Source organism: Cimex lectularius, unplaced genomic scaffold, assembly GCF_000648675.2.
Source record: "Cimex lectularius strain Harlan isolate CLEC.00 unplaced genomic scaffold, Clec_2.1 scaffold20, whole genome shotgun sequence".
Lineage (NCBI taxonomy): Eukaryota > Metazoa > Arthropoda > Insecta > Hemiptera > Cimicidae > Cimex > Cimex lectularius.
This window is the reverse complement of record NW_019392641.1, coordinates 707823-726568: the sequence shown is the minus strand read 5'-3', so window position 1 is coordinate 726568 and position 18746 is coordinate 707823. Positions and strand designations below refer to the sequence as shown.

Sequence of the window (18746 nt, the reverse complement as noted above, 5' to 3'; positions counted from 1 at the left end):
CAAGAAAGATACAAACTTTTGGGAATCTATCTCTCCGGCCAACAGATTAGCTGCCACTCCGGTTCCTAGCGAGTGGAGACTCGTATACAAGCCTCATGTATTCAATTATTGTATTCACCTTCAGGATTTCAAAACAAAAAGAACTGTCCTTTTAAAATGTGTATTTTTTTTTTCAATTTCAGCAACGGAAACACTGAATTTTTGGGCTAAACCATTCAATGTTTGGCTTTTCAATTCCCGATTTCTTTATTCTGTGAATGATACATCCCACAAACACCGATGGGAATGCATGTCTTCGATAAACTGTAATGTCAATTTGGTACTCCACAACATACCTTTATACAAGACACTGTCAAAATCTTCAAGAAAACACTCACTACAACGTCAACTAAACAAATAAAGCAAGAGCGCTTGTTCCGTATCACGTCCGCAGTGGCAAATGTTGCGCAACATTGAGTCAAAGAATCCCACATTGGACGGGATTCAAAAGAGTCCGAAAATGCTAGCCAGCAACACACCAGATTCATCACAACAATGAGTCGGGGCAGCCCGGACTCAGGATAGACGCAGCCGAGACTCTCTGGAGATTCAAAGAGTCCACTCAAAGAATTCCAGTGCGTACTAGGCCTTATTATTACAGTTGTGTAATTTTAGAGTAAAATGCAATTCCTGTAAAATTTTGTCAATCTCCTGCCACCTTCTTGTAAATAGGAAAAAAAGTTTCATGCCAAACTGCAGGTGTTCCTAAAATGAAATATCACATGGCCAATCTCCCACAGCTAATGCGTTAAAAATAAAAGAATTTGATAGGGCCATCTTGGATAAGGGCAAAATGTTTAATTTAATTTTATTCAAATTCTTTCTGTAACTTCTGATAAAATTTCACTAGCTTCAGTGTGTTTCACACCAGTTCAAATAACAGCTCAAACATCCACTTTAGATGGTGAAATATTGTTTAATTGATAAAGAAAGGCTAGGCAATCAGCATGATAAGAGTAATCAGTATGATCAAACATGTTCATCAACTCGCAGAGTAATGAAGAAGAATTAACTATTTGAAGTGGTATGAAATATCATTATTACTTATTAAATTCACTAATTTCGTGGTCCGCTTGACCAATTAATACATTACAATTAATTAAGGTTTTTAGTTGAAATGAAAAATGGCAAAAAGGAGGGAAAATTCAAAAGGTGCGGTTGAGATGGGAAGTTGGTGTCCGAGTGGATCGAGGTCACGATAGCTCAAGTGGTAGAGCAGCGGCGTATCAAGCCGAAGATCATGGGTTCGAATCCCGCTCGTGCCATTGACTTTTTTTATCTCAACTAAAAACCTTAATTAATTGTAATATATTAATTGATCAAGCGGACCACGAAATTAGTGAATTTAATGATTGAAATGAAGTACACTTCACTAAAGCTCTCTGTGGCCATTTCATTTGTCGTCGAGAATCCAATCCGATTACACGACATTTGAAAAATGGTAAAAATGAGGGAAAACTCATAAGGTGGGGTTGAGATAGGAAGTTGATGTCCGAGTGGATCGAGGTCACGATAGCTCAAGTGATAGAGCAGCGGCGTATCTAGCCGAAGATCGTGGGTTCGAATCCTGCTCGTGCCATTAACTTTTTTTCATCTCAACTAAAAACCTTAATTAATTGTAATTATTACTTATTATTATGATTTAAATTGATTTATAATTTTTATGTAAAGTTTGGTTAAATCATAACTTAATAGGACCAACTAAAAACATGTATTATTATAATTATTTAATTTAAACAAACATGTAATAACTTTAAGCAATTATTAAAGACAAAAAATATTGCAGCTTGTAGAAGGGAACTGGAGGTAATTTTTAATAAATGGTGAAATAAGAGTTTGATGTTTTTCATTACCTGCTGTCCCTTTCCAGAATGCTCTTGCGCCTTCTTCTGCGTAAATTTTACGAGCAGCATCAAGTAGTCCAGAATAAGTAGTCTGCCCTTGCCTAGCAATGACCTGAAAGCCGAGAGCCCGATTAGGATCGCGTATTGAAAAACTTTTGAATTACCGCATTACCTGCAACCTCGTCTTGATCACGTCAGCAGGAGTGACCAAAGATGAAGCTGGAATACCGGCTATGATACCAGACAAAAACAGAGTGAGCGGACTATTATAGCCGTTCTCGTCTGCTAGTGATGCCTTCGTGTGTGCATACACGGGAAAATATATGGAAGAGAATGGTATGTCACGCAGAAGGCAAGCCCTTGCGCCCTAAAAAAATGAAACATATAATACAAATACAACAAAATATTGAAGATTCTTACTTTGTAAAGTCCAAACAAGCCGAGATTTTTTATCACAGACAGAGCTCTTACTTTCTCACCAGTTGCAATTTCGCCAGCAACTTGCAATCTAATTTTAACAATTTCTAACGGATTTGTGAATATCACTTGAGAACCTCCCGCCTATTATAACAAAAAACAAAAATCTGTATTTTTTATTGTCAAATTTTAAAAATTAAATTCAGCCAAATGATACTTACACAAGCGCCAGCCAGTACTTCGCAATACCATTTGATATTACCACTCGAGTCCATTAATTTGTCACGGACAAAATCGTTAACTGTTAGCTTGATCGCTTTCTCTGGCGCAACACCGGTAAGCTGTGGAAGGAGGCCTCTGTAGAGTCCAAGCGGGCCTTCGTGCCGAACAACCTTCTTGAAACAGTCCCAACTGTTCCTGTACATTACTTCACCAATAAACGAGCCTGTTCTCTGATTCTGCATTCGCGTTTTAACAAGATCAATCGGATATACAGCAGTGGCACCAACAGCTAAATAATTAATCATTTAATAATTTATCGTTTAACTATCTATTTTTCTTCTTACCCCCTGCGACTGCACCAAGTGTAAATCGGTATGTGCTTTCCAACACTTGAATGAAAAATCCTCTATCTTCCGGGCCCTATCAAGAATATACCCAAATAAGTAAATTGCGTATAAAATATTTTAAAATAAAATTAACGTACTGAAACAGCATGGATTTCTGCTAGTCTGTTATTTAACTGTCTGTAGTACTGTTCAGGTGCTATCGATTGTAAATCATTGTAAACTATTCGCCTAAAAGATAAATTACAATTGAAAAATGACCACAAAAACGGAAATAATTTTATTTAAAGGAGTTTTCAAATAAGTAAGTATATAACAGGATAATGCTACCCACCCTAAATAAATGGGATGATCATCCCACGTTCTGTCCAATTTAAAAGCAGTAAACAAATTTCCAATAAGCAAAACAGCTTTTATATTAAAAAATAAAAAAATAAATCAAATAAAATTAAAAATTAAAAAAACAACATACTAACAGTACTTTAAAAATAAAAATTACTAACCCTCTTTGATGGATGAGATGACACAGGTTGAAAAGAATATCCACTTCAAGGGGGGTGATTTGAGACATCATCTGAGCCGAGTATAAAAATTCCTCTGGGAAAAAATCAAATTTGAGTTCCTTTACTAAATTTTAATTTTAATGTATAATTCAGTTATTTGAGTCTTGTTAGAGGTAAGCCATTCAAAATAATAAAAGGGTTGGGATTAAATGTTCAATGTAAAAGTTTTTTTTTTCATATAAAAAATATTTAACCCACCTTTTGTCAATTCTTGCGTACGACTTCCGTTTGTTGCATTCAAATAGATTCTTTTAACCAATTCCATGTTACTGAGGAGGGAGTTAAAGGCCATGAAGTACGGAAAACTCACTCGGTGACCACCATGTTCTCCTGCTGCCTAAATAAAACAATTTAACACATTGAGGAAACTGAATAAAAACAATACATACTGGGGCAAACTACAATGAATACTCTACACATCAACATTTATGTCCATGTAATTTTTTACACACATAAAGTTAAAATTGATCGATTACACATGCTTCGTTCGATTTTGTAACAATAATTTATACATTAAAAAAGGAAATTAGAACAAAAATGTTCTTGAAATTGTCAGATGATATGATATTTAAATAGCGGGCATTAATAACATTCAATCCTAATTAAATTTAGTACTTGAATTACGAAATGAAATTCCAACCTGAACAAACATGCATGTACAAAAATATGACGGTGAAAAGTTTAAATTTACATGTTTAGTATTAGCCCACAACAAATTTAAATTAATAAATTTAAATTACTATTAAAAAAAAGTACAAAGTTTAAAGAAAGCTTGTTGCATCAACTAAAAAGAAAAAAAGTTTCTAATAAAATATTTATGGGCAGCTTTTAACCTTGACTGTGGATGTCATACGCATGATACGTCCACTTGTGACTTCATCTGGCAAACGGTCATACATGTGTCTTACTTCTAACTTCTAAATCGAGTCGGAATGATTGACACCTCACTCTGGCAAGTACTCCATTTTTAGATACATTTGTAACTTCTGTTTTTGTTTGGGTTGACACTGAATTTTTAAAATGAAACTACAATTTCAATTTTTTTTTTTTTTTTAATCAGCGTTCATTGATAACTCATACTGATCACTGAATAATGTCTCATGACATTCAAATAAATATGTTCCAATTATTTCTTTCTATTAACTTCAAGTTTTAGAAAGTGCCTGTTATTTTGATAAATTTGTATTAATTGTATATATAAATTAATAATTACAATTAATTGAGGTTTTTAGTTGAGATAAAAAAGTCATTGGCACGAGTGAGATACGAACTCACGATCTTCGGCTAGATACGCCACCGCTCTACCACTTGAGCATCGTGACATCCTGCTCGTGCCAATGACTTTTTTATCTCAACTAAAAACCTTAATTAATTGTAATATATTAATTGGTAAAGCGGACCACGAAATTAGTGCATTTAATAAATAGATAATGTTGGTATTTTTTATAGAAATATTTAATATATTGTATTCCTTGGCATAAGCAATGTTGTGGTGTTAGAAACACCCATCATCCTCTTCATAGTAATGTAAAGGAAAATTGTAAAATAAGTTTTTTGTTTTTTTTTAACGAGGGTTTGCAACAGCAGAGGTTATATGAACCCTTGGGGTGCCGGTGTTTTTAAAAAAAAAAGCCACTTGGAGGTATTTCGGGTTCAATGCAGGGCCGCTGGATTCGAAACCGGGACCTTTACCTTACAGTGATGTCAATGCCTAAACCGTTGCAGCCACTGACACCCCCAATAAATCCTTATTCTTTTTGAATAATTCAATTTTATCTCTCGCGTTTTGAAGCATTGTTTATTTAGTAATAATTACTTCACAATATGAAAAGGGTGCTTTAATATTTCAGTTTCATTCAAGGTCTCATATTTTTATTTATTTTTGTTAATAAAAAATGAAACAAAAAATCATGCATTTTTGTCATTTAATTTTTTTTTTTTGTGCAATGGAAAATTGCAGCTGTAAGTGGTTTGCTTGGTTTAAAAGTTTATTCTATTGTAAAGATACAAAGCGCTTTTGTCGTCTAATTGTTAAATTATCAAATTCAAAGTTTGAAACTTAACATATTTCAAGTGTTTCAACACATCTGAGAACAGCTGGATATTTTTTTTTGTCTGAGCGATATATGGGTTGTCCCAATAAGTTGTTAAACCTCAAAGATACACATGGGAGAGTGTTATCAACGATCCTCTTGTGCATCTGCCTATAGAAATAGACAGAGTTGTTTTATATAGCACACCGTACAAACAATTATATGAAAAATGCTCCCCTGGAAAGGGCTTAAAATACTAAACTGTGCAAATGACCAACTAGATGTATTTACCAGTCACAAAACTGTTATAAAAAGAATTATGTCAATTCTAAACCACTGATGGAAATCATGTATATATTCAGGTCTGATTATTACTATACTATTCATAATGAATTTGTTATATTTGTAAATGCCTCTATTGTGAGGTTTGTAATGTATGCATACTGTGTAAATGGAAATATTTGCCGTAAATAAAGATAAAGATCTCAATCTATGATTTTCTCCTAAAATACAATCTAAACGATCCATTTTTGACAAGGTTGATAAATGCCTGAAAATGTTCAGAGAGGAAAGTCCTGGGGAAAAAACAGTGATTCACTGTTAACACTCCAAAAGCCACATTATATCTCATGTGTATTTAGTGAAATTGGAAGGGGATTCTTTACTATGAGCTTCTTCTGCCAATCATTAATTCTAGTGTATACTGCACACATTCGGAACGAATAAAATAAAAAATTAACCAATAATGATGGTATTGACTTATCAAAAAGAGGATTGTCGATAATGCTCTCCCTTAAGTTTTTTTACAGGGACTTAAATTAATTGTTAGAGCTTGGCTGAGATGTTCTACCCCACCCACCTGTATCTGCCTGATATTGCCCTTTCAGACATACACTTATTGCATTATGCAAAATTATATTAATGGGAAACACTTTACTTCAATTGAGGACACAGAAAACCTGAGAACTTCTGGGAGGACAGAATTACAAAATTAATGGGAGATGGCAACAGGTAATGGAACAAACAGTTCATGTATTGTTGAGAAGTACCTAAAATTTTCATTGAATTTATCATAAAAAAATAAAAAATCTACAGATTTATGTATGACCTGATATATTCATACTCTTACCTAATACTATAAATTTAATTATTAATATGGACAAAAAAAATTTCCTCTCAAACCTAAAAAAAGAAAGTCAATCTGTGTTTTACAGTTTTACATAAATATTCACGAATGGTCTTGATCTCAGCATGGTCAGTATGAAAAAACAAATTCAAATGTTATTTGCCAAGCATTCGTCATATTTTAAAGTCCATCGGGGAAAAACAATCTTAAAGATGTCTACAAATTGTAAATACTAAACATAATTATGTCAATTTGTTGAAATCTTTAAGAGTGTTTTGCACAGATGATGACCTTAAAATAGGTCAAAAGCTTGGCAGATAACAATTGAATTTTTTTCCACTCAGACAAACAGAATTTGCATGAGTTTACTGATTGCAACCCTCACTGGAGAAATTCTGAATGACAAGAGATTAAAGTAGTTATAAAAGATATTGATTTTTTTAAATTATATATTTTTATCAAAATGGATATATGGATCAAAATGGAAGTAGAAAGTAAAAAAATGTGTTTTTACCTAGTGCAACCGCACCCCATATTAAGTGAAGAAATCAATGTGTTAATTAAGTTTACTCAAGAAAGAAATTATCGATAAACTTCAGCGTCTTTAAAATCTCATAAACAGCATTAAACTAAAGGATGTTAATAAAACGAACAGTTAAATTAGATATTAGAAATTAAAATGAACAATTGGCCTATATTACTTGTCTACATTGAAAAAATTCAATTACTTATAGGTACATATATGAAAATTTGTTCTTAAAAATTGATGTATAAAGTCTTCTTTTTCAATTTCACAACCTAAATTGACAATTACAAAATTAATCCAATCAATTCTTTCACCTATGTTTTAAAATAGTATTGTTTGATTTGAATTTTAATGAAGTTATTGCAATTATTTTGAAATTCAAGGGGAATTTTAGATCGACTTAAAAGCAAGGTTTTAATTTTTGAGAATTAATCTTGACTGACAATCAATGAGAAAGAAGATGAAGCCATTTATGAGAAAATAAAGATTCAGTTTTAAATATTTTTATACCAAAAAAAGTGATAAAAACTGTTAATACTTTCACTAATTTTGAAAAATGGCAAAAAGGAGGGAAAATTCAAAAGGTGGGGTTAAGATGGGAAGTTAGTGTCCGAGTGGATCGAGGTCACGATAGCTCAAGTGGTAGAGCAGCGGCGTATCAAGCCGAAGATCGTGGGTTCGAATCCCGCTCGTGCCATTGACTTTTTTATCTCAACTAAAAACCTTAATTAATTGTTAATACTATTCTTTTCATGGGACGAAAAAATTAATGTGAATACAATTATTTAAAAAAAACTATTAAAAAAAAAAAAAACTGAATTAATCAATGGCTATACACACAGCAACTAAATTGTCCTGAACTTGCTTGGTGAGTAGGTGGTTCTTTATGTTGATCATAATATCTTGGAAGTCGAGGGCCGATATAAAGCCACAACCCTCTTTATCACATTTTTGAAATGCCTGGGTACCGCATTCTTCATGGAAGTCCTGAAAACAAGTATACATAAAACATTTAAATGCAAAACTTTAGAAAAAAACTCAAAGAAATTTAAAATGGTTCTACTATTATATTATAACTAAGTTAAAATGTCTAAAAACACATGAGATGCTCGGTGCATTTAAATGTGCATTTGTCTAATTAGAAGGGCATGTTACAGAGCCCTTGGGATATTTACGTTTAGAAGAGGCCATGGCTGAATTTCTTTATTTAAACTTTGCTCACCAAAATCAGGTCGATTTTGTAAAAAATTAACAATTGTTTTAATGGCTTAAATCTATTAATTAGATATATTTTTTTGACACTTATTATTGTTTTAGAAAGTGCAATACATCTTGATAAAATTGTGGTTTCATGTAATCATGCTATTTTCAAATTTTAATTTAAACATTATTTTTGTTTATATTTAATACACTTTTGACTTGAGTAATGATTGTTTCAGGATAAAAATAATCGCAATTTTTCTCCAGATTCTAAAGTACACAATGGAGAGAGAAACAGTAATAAAAATAAACACCGGTGTCAAACAAAGGTTGAGTTATTGAATGAAAAATTTATTTATATCCACACTAGGCACGAGGTTGGTATGAATTAAAACTATAATCGTCTAGTGCCCTTGGTGCCGGGGGGTTGAACCAGCCTGAAGTTAAACAAATTTGCAATAAACAAATAAAAAATTTAAAAAAATCACCAGTAGGATTATATTTATGGACTGTGGAAATTTTGTTTCCTGTGTTTATCTTCAAACAAAACTAAAAACAGGAGTGAAGAATTCAAAGAGAATATTACCTATTAACTAAGATGTTAAAGAGAGTATTAACTAAAAGATTAAATTAAAATAAGAAGAAAGAAAGGGGGGGGGCAAAAAGGAAAAAATTAAAGTAAATTTGTGAATACGAAAAATTGTGTCCTCTTATAGTTGTCTTGTAAACTAAATTAGAAAATGAAAATTTGGAGGATTTTTAAATTTTCACTTTATATTCTAATTTTAACCAACAAAGAAAGAAAAAATACCAGGGAGTTTGAGAGTCTATTTTAATGTTAAGCCAGCAACAGTACACATTTAAATTGGATATTAAAATCTTAAAATAAACTTTACCTTTCATTATCGCAATGATTATACCAAAGGTTTAAACGCAAATAGTTTCTTTTACAATTTGAGAATAACTCAAAGAGTAATAAAAAGAAACCATCTATTTTAGAAGCCTATATTATGTTATACCGAAATAGAATAGATAATTGTTTAACGTTGCATAAAATTTGCAAGCTTGCTGGTAATGTATCTTCATAAATAATTTGATTTTCACGATTTAACCAAGTCGAGCTGTAGACTCGGACTGGCTTGCAGCCGGGCCGTTCGATTTATTTTAACCCCCCTCCATATCTATACTTTTTGGCACTTGACTTACTATACAAGATCAGTGGGCCTGAAGGACAAAACGCACATTTTTATACATTGTTCTTAGTATCGTGAATTTTAATTATTTTTGTTTACTTACATGTAAAAACTGGCTGAACTCAGAGTAGTTGATGACGCGTTTCTTCTCTTTTCCAAAATACAACTTCATAAATGTATTGTCCATATCAAAAGACAATCTCTGGTTTAATTCAGTGTTAGAGATGACCTCACAGAATTCATCTAAAATTCAATTTTTTTTCATTTTAGTTCGACTTAAAACTCAGCACCGCTTGACAGTTCTAACAGTTACCACAAATTCACACTATGCTTTTTCATTTTCCCTTCATAATTGTCAACGGGCAATCCTGAGTTTCCTTACTGTTTTTTCATTGCAGATGAAAAACGTTTTTTTGAAAAGGGAAAAATCCCTTCGCATATACCCATTTCACCTGTTTACAAACCATCGATTTGTTTAAAGGGCAAAGGTATTTCTTGCGAACGACTGAATGCACTTCTCAAACTAACCGGAGCGACCCAAGCTATGTTACGTATAAAAGCAAAGTTATGAAAAAATTTATTGAAAAGTTAAACTACATAAAATAACAAAGCTATAAACAAAATAACCTTTCATCATACCACAGATGAAAAAAGGAAAAATTACCAGGTGAGAATTGATTTTATTAATTACAATAAAATGTTTATCGGCAATAACATTTTTTGGCGGAAAAATCAATCCACAAAATACTAATAATGAAAAAAAAGAGTCAAGTTTATATCTTACAATGCAAAGAAATATTTTAAATGGTTCAAAAACATTAAATAGTTTTTATATTTCATATTTTTATGTTTTTCTTTGTGTTGCTATTTTTTTAAACTAAGATTAATTTTTTTCTTTTGATCACTATATAAAATTAACATTGGAAATGCTAAAAATAGTTAAAATAATAGGTAAATAAAATATTAATGCTCTATTGTTGACAAGATTGCAATTTTATGTGACAAGCATGCCGTTGTTTATTTCTGACAGAACTGACGAAAAAAACTTACTGAAGGAGATCATCCCTTTTCCGGTAGTGTCAAACAGCTGAAATGCAGTCCTGTAGAGCGCATCAGGGACACACAGGAGGCCTTCAAAGGCTTGAAACTCTGCAAACGATATGAGCCTGGAAATTACGTTAAATTGTTAAACATATGTTAACATCGTCGAGAATACAATCTTGTACCCATCCTTGCTCGTGTCGACGATTCCAGCAAGCAATTTGAGAGACTGTTCATTGTAATTTTCATGAGAAAGGAGACCTAAGAATCCTCGGATGAAATCACTACTGCTCATATACAACTCTCCATTTTTTTTAACATGTGCATGCTGAAAAATTATTTATTAAATATTATTATAACCTATATTATAAAAACACACAGTTTTTAAACAATTATCTTACTTTGTTAAATATTTCTTGAAGTTTCACAGTGCTAGCACGCTTCGGATAGCCACTAGGACCCTGTAAAGTAATTTTCATTTGTTATTTTGTATTATATGGTAAATAATTATATAATGTTATTACTACTTAAATTAAAAAATGATAAATTACAATATTACTTGCTTATTAAAAAATAATTATCATAAAATGGAAGGTAATGAAAGAAACATCCCAGCCTCGAGACCTAACCACCACCATCCGACTCATTAATGCTAAAATTGATTAAAAGGAAACAGAAGCATCAGTGGGCTGGATCGGCAGAAAAGCTTTCACATCAAGAGCTTTGTAGATAGGTGGCCCTCAAGGATCTAAATCGAAGAAGGTGGGTCATTCTCACCTGACTAAGGATGGTCAATGTGAGGTTGTCACATAAACAATTACTTTTGGGCCTTGGCCCGTGAATGTGTCTGGCATGTAGTTGCTCAATTCCTTGGCTCCATATAGAGAGCTTGTAGGATTGCAGCATGGCAGCGAGTATATGGTTGTATTGTTCTGAGTTTTGGAAGAAACAGGGCTGTTTTATTGGATATAATACTTGACAGATGTTTCATCTTGAATATATTTAGAGTGAATGCATTTATTAGTGTGAATGTGTAGTGTGAGAGAGCTGATGACAGAATATTGACCCTCAATTAGATTATTTTTGTGTGAAGGGTGAGGAAGGAATATACTCAATATATAATATACAAGTACTCCGGCACCCTAATTGAGTGAATGGTATGTAAATTAGAAGGAATGCCTTGAAGAGTGACAGAGAGTGTGAATAAAAGCAAAGTAATTCCTGCCATACAGGCAGGCTTAACGACCAATACAGCGAGGGGTCAAGCCATTTTACAATTCTTCCTTAATATTTATAACTATGTGTGGTGTTTAGTGACAGTTAGCCAATGATTTTTTGGAGATCGTGAGGTGCTATCTGGTGTGATGAAGCCCTGAAGATGGTCTCAATAAAGATCAAAACTTAAATTCACTAATTTCGTGGTCCGCTTGATCAATTAATATATTACAATTAATTAAGGTTTTTAGTTGAGATAAAAAAGTCAATGGCACGAGCAGGATTCGAACCCACGATCTTCAGCTTGATACACCGCTGCTCTACCACTCGAGCTATCGTGACCTCGATCCACTCGGACACCAACTGCCCATCTCAACCGCACCTTTTGAATTTTCCCTCCTTTTTGCCATTTTTCATCTCAACTAAAAACCTTAATTAATTGTAATATATTAATTGGTCAAGCAGACCACGAAATTAGTGAATTTAATGATTAAAAATGACGTATACTTCACTAAAGCTCTCCGTGGCCATTTCATTTGTCGTCGAGAATCCAACCCGATTACACGACATTTGAAAAATGGCAAAAAGGAAGGAAAATTCAAAAGGTGCGGTTGAGATGGGAAGTTGGTGTCCGAGTGGATCGAGGTCACGATAGCTCGAGTGGTAGAGCAGCGGCGTATCAACCTGAAGATCGTGGGTTCAAATCCCGCTTGTGCCATTGACTTTTTTATCTCAACTAAAAACCTTAATTAATTGAAAGATCAAAACGTTGGCACGATAAAGAACATGTTTTGCTAAAACCCTACATACTCTCCCTACATACCTCACGATCTCCAAATAATAATTAATAACAAGGAAAAATCCGTGTGTACTGCCAAGATTCGAACCCAGGACTGCTAATGTGACAAATACAAATTGAACACCTTAACCACTAGGCCATGGCAGTCCCAAGAGTGTGAATGGTTTAGGTTTAAAAACTGAATTCCATGGGGCTGAAATATAGCTGTTAAGCAACTTCAACTTCTGCGGTGAGACATAAGATTAAGGTCTGACCTAAGACTGACAAAACCAAGGTAGGTGCTTCTCACGATTTGCTGCAAGATGTCTTAAGTTCGATTCTGTACACATGGGCATGTAGGTACAAATATGACCTAAAGTCTAGACTCTACGCTTTTCTTAAGAAGTAGGTGAACATCGTCTTCAATTGTATGATTTGATTAACTATTCACAGTTTAAAATCCAAGAGCAAAGTTAACAATTAAACTCATGATAAATTGTACGATGTACCTATGTTTGAAAATATACCAACTTAAATATGATATCTGCTTGTGAGTAACATGAATATACAATCCATTAAAGACAATGTATATTTAATGACCACCTTAGTATAATTGGTATACATAGATTCTACGAAAAAGCATAGACAAATCATTTACTAACACAGCAGAGCATCTAAAAGAGAAAGGAAGGATTCTGGATGAATATGAAATGCGTGGTATACTTTTACACCAGGGTTTGTAATGCTTGTCTTTTGTCTAATGCAAGAATATAAACATTTAAAAAAGTTATGTGCAGATAGAAACATGTTGAACTGGCATTGGGACATCTACAGTCATCGGTTTTGTTGTCACTAATACACATTTCAGCTCAGACAGTCCTTCAATGAAGTCGCAAAGTCAAAACACATTGAGTGACATCAAAACCCATGAGTGTAGACAGACCCAGTAAGTGACTCAGTCCCATTTCAACATGTTTTAACCGACTCGCAGATCAAGATGGAATCATGTTAGAAACCATTTATTATCCTCACTTACATATTTAATAATTAAACTTTAGTTAATACATGCTAAAAATGAAACTTTAGATGGCACTTTGATAAGAATTACAGCCTAGCAATAAAATTAATAGAATCAACATGTCTCAAAACAATAAGCAACCGAGGTTTTTTTCTTTCCAATGAAAATGTTACTAAATTATATGTGCTATTGTTGCTAGAATTCTTTAGCTCATATGTTATTCTTTCAATAATTAATTCCCAACTGAAAATGTCATAAAAGTCAGAAATGTTTTTTTTTTTCTTGTAGCATATAAACTGTTTCGTAACATGTTGAACCTGCACTCGATCACCTTCTGGGTCATCAGTACAGATTTCTGGGTCTATGTAGCTACCGAGTGAAGACAGACTCAGTGTTGGTTCAACATGTGCTCTCCGACTCCAGACCGACACCCACCATAAATTCTGTCTCATAATTTGCAAAATGCTAACTCTTTTCCTCTTGTAACTTGACAAATGATAAAATACTTAGCTTATCAATAGTGTCTATTTATTTATTGTATTCTTTACTTAGAGTGATATCGGTTTTTGGTTGGTATTGCTATTACATAATTTTTATCTTTGACTAAACTAAACCCCTCCCTATGAAAGAATGTTTTGTTTTTATAAATAAACAGTTTACTCAAGAAGAATGTGAAAAATATATGTTTAGACTTTGAACACAAGAAAGGATTTAGAAGAAAAAAATACATGATGTAACAATTTGTTAGATAATATTAACGTCACAGCTGAGAAAAATAATGTATAAATTTAAATAAACTTTAAATTATTGTTAAAAGTAAGTGTTTCCACCTATCAAATTGAAATTTTGCTTTTTAACAAAACCAATATTTGTCAAATTGCATGTGTATTTTCTGCTTAAACAATAACATAAGCACAGTTAACGTAAGATCAAATCCAGCTGATAAATGATTTTAAATATGTTTAATTAAATAAGTGATTTTTTTGATGACAGAATTAACACAAAAAAATTTTTGTTTTGCTTTACCTGAGTTATCACACAGTTATTAGTTTAGTTTAAACTATCAAACTAATAAAACAACACTGAATTGAATAAAAATCTATTAATTAAAAACTATAATTCCTTTATAGTATAGTATAGTAAAAACAATATATGAAAGAGTATCATGAAATGCTTAAGTGTAACTCAAGTGTTTTAAAAAAAGGAAAAATATAATTGTTATAAATAAAATCTATTAAAATGAACATACCCCTTTAGTCATTGTGGATTAGCAATAATTGATTAAACAGGTATAAAAACAAATGATTAAATTACTATTACACTTCTTTTGAATCGCGCTGAAATCAGCTTAGGGAAGCTGGCATTTTGAGAACGTTGTACTAACTGAAAAATAAATTAGGTCTATATCAAGTGACCTTACAATAATATTATCTAATCGTTAATAACATCATGACATTAATTCTGATAATAAACGTATGTATATTTATATTAGGTAACCGATATTAATCAACTGCCTGTGACGTAAATGCAAATATAAAATTTACAGATTTTTAACTGATGTAAATGACAGAAAAAATATTTATTTAAAAAAAAAAATTTTTTAAAAAATGGATTCATATTTGAGTAATATATTTATGATTAGTAAATATCGGTTTATGATATATGTAAGAAATAAAATTCTCTTTTATTAAAGTTAAAACTTCGGAATAAGCATTGTTTAGTGTTTACCTCTCTGTCCATCAGCCCCAAGGGTGTAAAAAGCAATGATACACAAAACGGATGTACAAAAACATTTTCTAAATGTCTTAATATTGTTTTCCTCTCTAATAGCAAATAAATTTAATTATAAGAACAAATAGAGGCGAATGTCTCCCATGGATGAAACTATCTGACTGCGGTATATTTAGCTCAAGGCACAACATAGCAGATGTTATTAACGATCCGGAGAATAACTCAAATCGTGCCAAAAATGTGAAGAGAAAAATGTCCAGAGTGGCTGGGAGTTTCTTTATAGCTCAAGAAATAGAAATAAAACAAAAAGTTAATATTATCTTAATAAGATTTTTTTTTTTACAAACAATAATATATAATACTTGCTATGCATTGTAATTAAAATGTACTCATATAAGTGTTTTTCTAATGTAATATTATAAATGTAACTAATACAAATTTAAAAAAACATCAATTAAACATTCTTAAAATTCTCATAAAAGTTAAACTATTAAATATTACTTTACTTTAATAATAAAACTAATTGATCTTACTGTTGGAATAAAAGGCATAATTTTTGCGAAGGAGAAAGATGATGCAGATTTGGGAAAATACGGCCAAGAGTATTGGTTGAGGGTTGTCATCCTCTATCCTTGGCCATTAGATATAATTTATATATAACTTAATTAATTAAGGTTTTTAAATTGAGATAAAAAAGTCAGTGTCATGAGCGGGATTCGAACCCACGACCTTCGGCTTAGTACACCGCTGCTCCACCTCTTGAGCTATTGTGACTTTGAGCCACTCGGACATTAACTTCCCATCTCAACCACACCTTTTTAAATTTTCCCTCCTTTTTGCCATTTTTCAAATGTCGTGTAATCTGATTCTCGGCAACAAGTGAAATGGCCACGGAGAGCTTTAGTGAAGTATACTTCATTTTAATTCATTAAATTCAATATTTTTTGTGTTCCACTTGACCAATTAATATAATTAAATTAATTAAGGTTTTTCAGTCGAAGTCATGATAGCTCAAGTGGTAGAGTAGCGAGGTCGTGGGTTCGAATCCTGCTCGTGACACTGACTTTCTTATCTCAATTTAAAAACCTTAATTAATTGAATTATATTAATTGGAATATAATGGTATACCACTTAGTCGGTAAATGTTTTGGGAAGAAAGTCACATTTACTCCAATTAATATAGTAAAGAATTGAATTTTTAGTCATTTCAGGGTTAGTGTTAATACCGTGAAAAGGGGAAATCATTGGATAAATCTTCTTATGATTGCAAATACAGCTCCTTTAGATAAAACATAATGAAAATATGCATAATATGTGAATATATGACGTACTCATACAATAAACCCCAAGATAGCAATTGTTAATATAGCATCAATTATTCTTAATGGCCCAAAAGTTTCATTTTTGCGTCTTTCTTTTCTGATGATATGATTAATTGGACCGAATCCAGGTAGAATTACAATATATACTAAAGGGTGACCAAAAAATCAAAGCAGGTAAACATAAAGAATAGAGTCCCCCTCTAACTGGATCAAAAAATGAAGTGTTTAGATTACGGTCAGTTAGTGCAAGCTTATTGTAATGAAGTCCTGCCATTAGCCAAAAGTAATGCGTAGAAATCAATCGAAGAAGCGATAGCTTATAAGTCAAGTGTTGTTTTGAAGGCTGAAGGTGAAGTTTTGCCAAAATGTTGCCTTAATATCGACCAGCTCTGCAGATCACTCGGGAGCATTTATATGCGAAACGTCCCTTTTAATATTCAAATCTGATGACTATCGATACGGTCATTTGAGTTTAATATTCACTCACTATAAATAGTAACAGAAGCCACCAGGATCTTTGGCGGTCTGCCATCAGCCAATTTGAGTTGAAAAATTGATTCTTGTAGATCGAAGTAATTTGTGTTAGACCTCGAAAAAACCAATGTAAGAAAAAATCCTATTCAAATATATTTAATTTTAAAATATAAAAATGGATTTATATACAGCAACAAAATTTCATTCGGGTAGATTGATAAAAAAATTAAATGGGTCAAACATTTTATGTTTAATCCAGTCAAGTATATTCTCTAAATCATATCTCTATAAATTTTTCATGCCATTCTAATAGACACAATGAACTAATGTGATTTAATTTAATGAATAGTTTAAAACAAAGTCTGTGAAAGTAACTGATGAGAGATTCATCAGAAATTAATAATAATTATAATATTTAATATTTTGGTACAAATAGTGATTGGAGCATTCTTATGTGTTGTATCTACAAGTTTTAAAAGTATATCCCAATTTTTTACCTATTAGGTTAGTACAAGTGTTTCGATCATTTTTTTTCTCCAGTTGTCAATGCGATATAACTGCTCTGGAAGTAAAAAGTAAACTAATTCCTATCATTCAGGTGAGCTTAATGTCCAACTGTTAGGTCTTGTGAACAAGGTGCAGAACCACTGTGCAAATGAAAAAAACTAAAAAAAACAACTTGTTAGGTTTAGGTCCTGTTGTTTTAGTCATATATGCTCATTCCACGTTAAGTTTGTGTATAAGTAGAACCCACGGTATGAACGCAGACAGATTGGGGATAGGAACATTGTTGTAGTTGATTTTGAAAGGAGATTTGCTTCAATGTAAATGTGATACAGATACACTTGATTTCATTCATATCCATTTTCCATTGTCTACACCAGTACATGAAATATTTCTCTACAGATCTTTCAAAGCAATTGTAAACAGTAGGATCGGGGTCAGAAAATTGTACTGCTATATTGATGCTAATAATAATTTAGAAAAAAAAGTTTTTATCATACTATAGTTTTTATATCTTAAAAGTAGAGCGTAAGTATAATACACCAAACAAAACAAAACATATTTTTCAAAAGTCAATCAAATTCAAAACATGATTATTATTTACATTACAAACCAGTGCAGTTGCAGCAAACTTACTAAATTAAATTTTCACAGGACAGGTTTAATTTGAAAATTTTCAGGCATGATGATGATCTTCCATCAGACATGACGAACCTCAAAAATTTCTGGAGATATTTTTACAAAGTTTTCTAAAAATTATATTTCATGTAAATTTGTCCTTGAGAATTAACAGCAAGGAAGATTTATCAACGGAACAGTGCATAATTTTTTTTTTCTGTCAAAGAGAAATTTTTAATTAAAAAACTGTTTAAAGATAGTATATTTTGCACAAGGGCTCAAAAATCAAATTTCTACATAGAATTTGTAAAGTAATCATTTATTTAATAAGATAGTGATATATCTGTGATTTCCTGTTTATACTTTAGTTTTTTCTACATTTTTATATTAAAATTCTGACAGAAATTTATTATAAAATAGGCACATGATATTCCAGATATACAATATTCTGAAAATACACTTGTTTTGGATAGTATTTTTTGTAAATTTGTCTTTGAGGATTGAGGCAAGAACCGGATTATCAACAAAACAGAGCATA

The 18746-nt window shown here is 32.0% G+C and overlaps 1 protein-coding gene across 6 annotated transcripts in view; it reads right to left on the bottom strand.

The window, feature by feature from the left end:
* Positions 1-18746, bottom strand: part of LOC106669921 (calcium-binding mitochondrial carrier protein Aralar1) — a 39982-nt gene that overhangs the window by 14579 nt on the left and 6657 nt on the right. For 3 of the 6 annotated variants that reach the window (XM_014399798.1, XM_014399794.1, XM_014399795.2), the window contains exons 2-14: positions 10950-11009; positions 10734-10876; positions 10558-10673; positions 9611-9750; positions 7955-8101; positions 3628-3766; positions 3370-3463; positions 3007-3097; positions 2867-2942; positions 2522-2811; positions 2304-2444; positions 2056-2250; positions 1893-1995 (exon numbers count right to left, since the gene is read on the bottom strand). In XM_014399798.1, the coding sequence (XP_014255284.1) occupies positions 1893-1995; positions 2056-2250; positions 2304-2444; positions 2522-2811; positions 2867-2942; positions 3007-3097; positions 3370-3463; positions 3628-3766; positions 7955-8101; positions 9611-9750; positions 10558-10673; positions 10734-10876; positions 10950-11009 (1735 nt within the window). Of the gene's footprint in view, positions 1-1892; positions 1996-2055; positions 2251-2303; positions 2445-2521; positions 2812-2866; positions 2943-3006; positions 3098-3369; positions 3464-3627; positions 3767-7954; positions 8102-9610; positions 9751-9820; positions 10156-10557; positions 10674-10733; positions 10877-10949; positions 11010-14808; positions 14951-15287; positions 15315-18746 lie in introns of those variants that run through there. The other 3 variants (XM_014399797.1, XM_014399796.2, XM_014399799.2) reach the window with 3 other exon arrangements.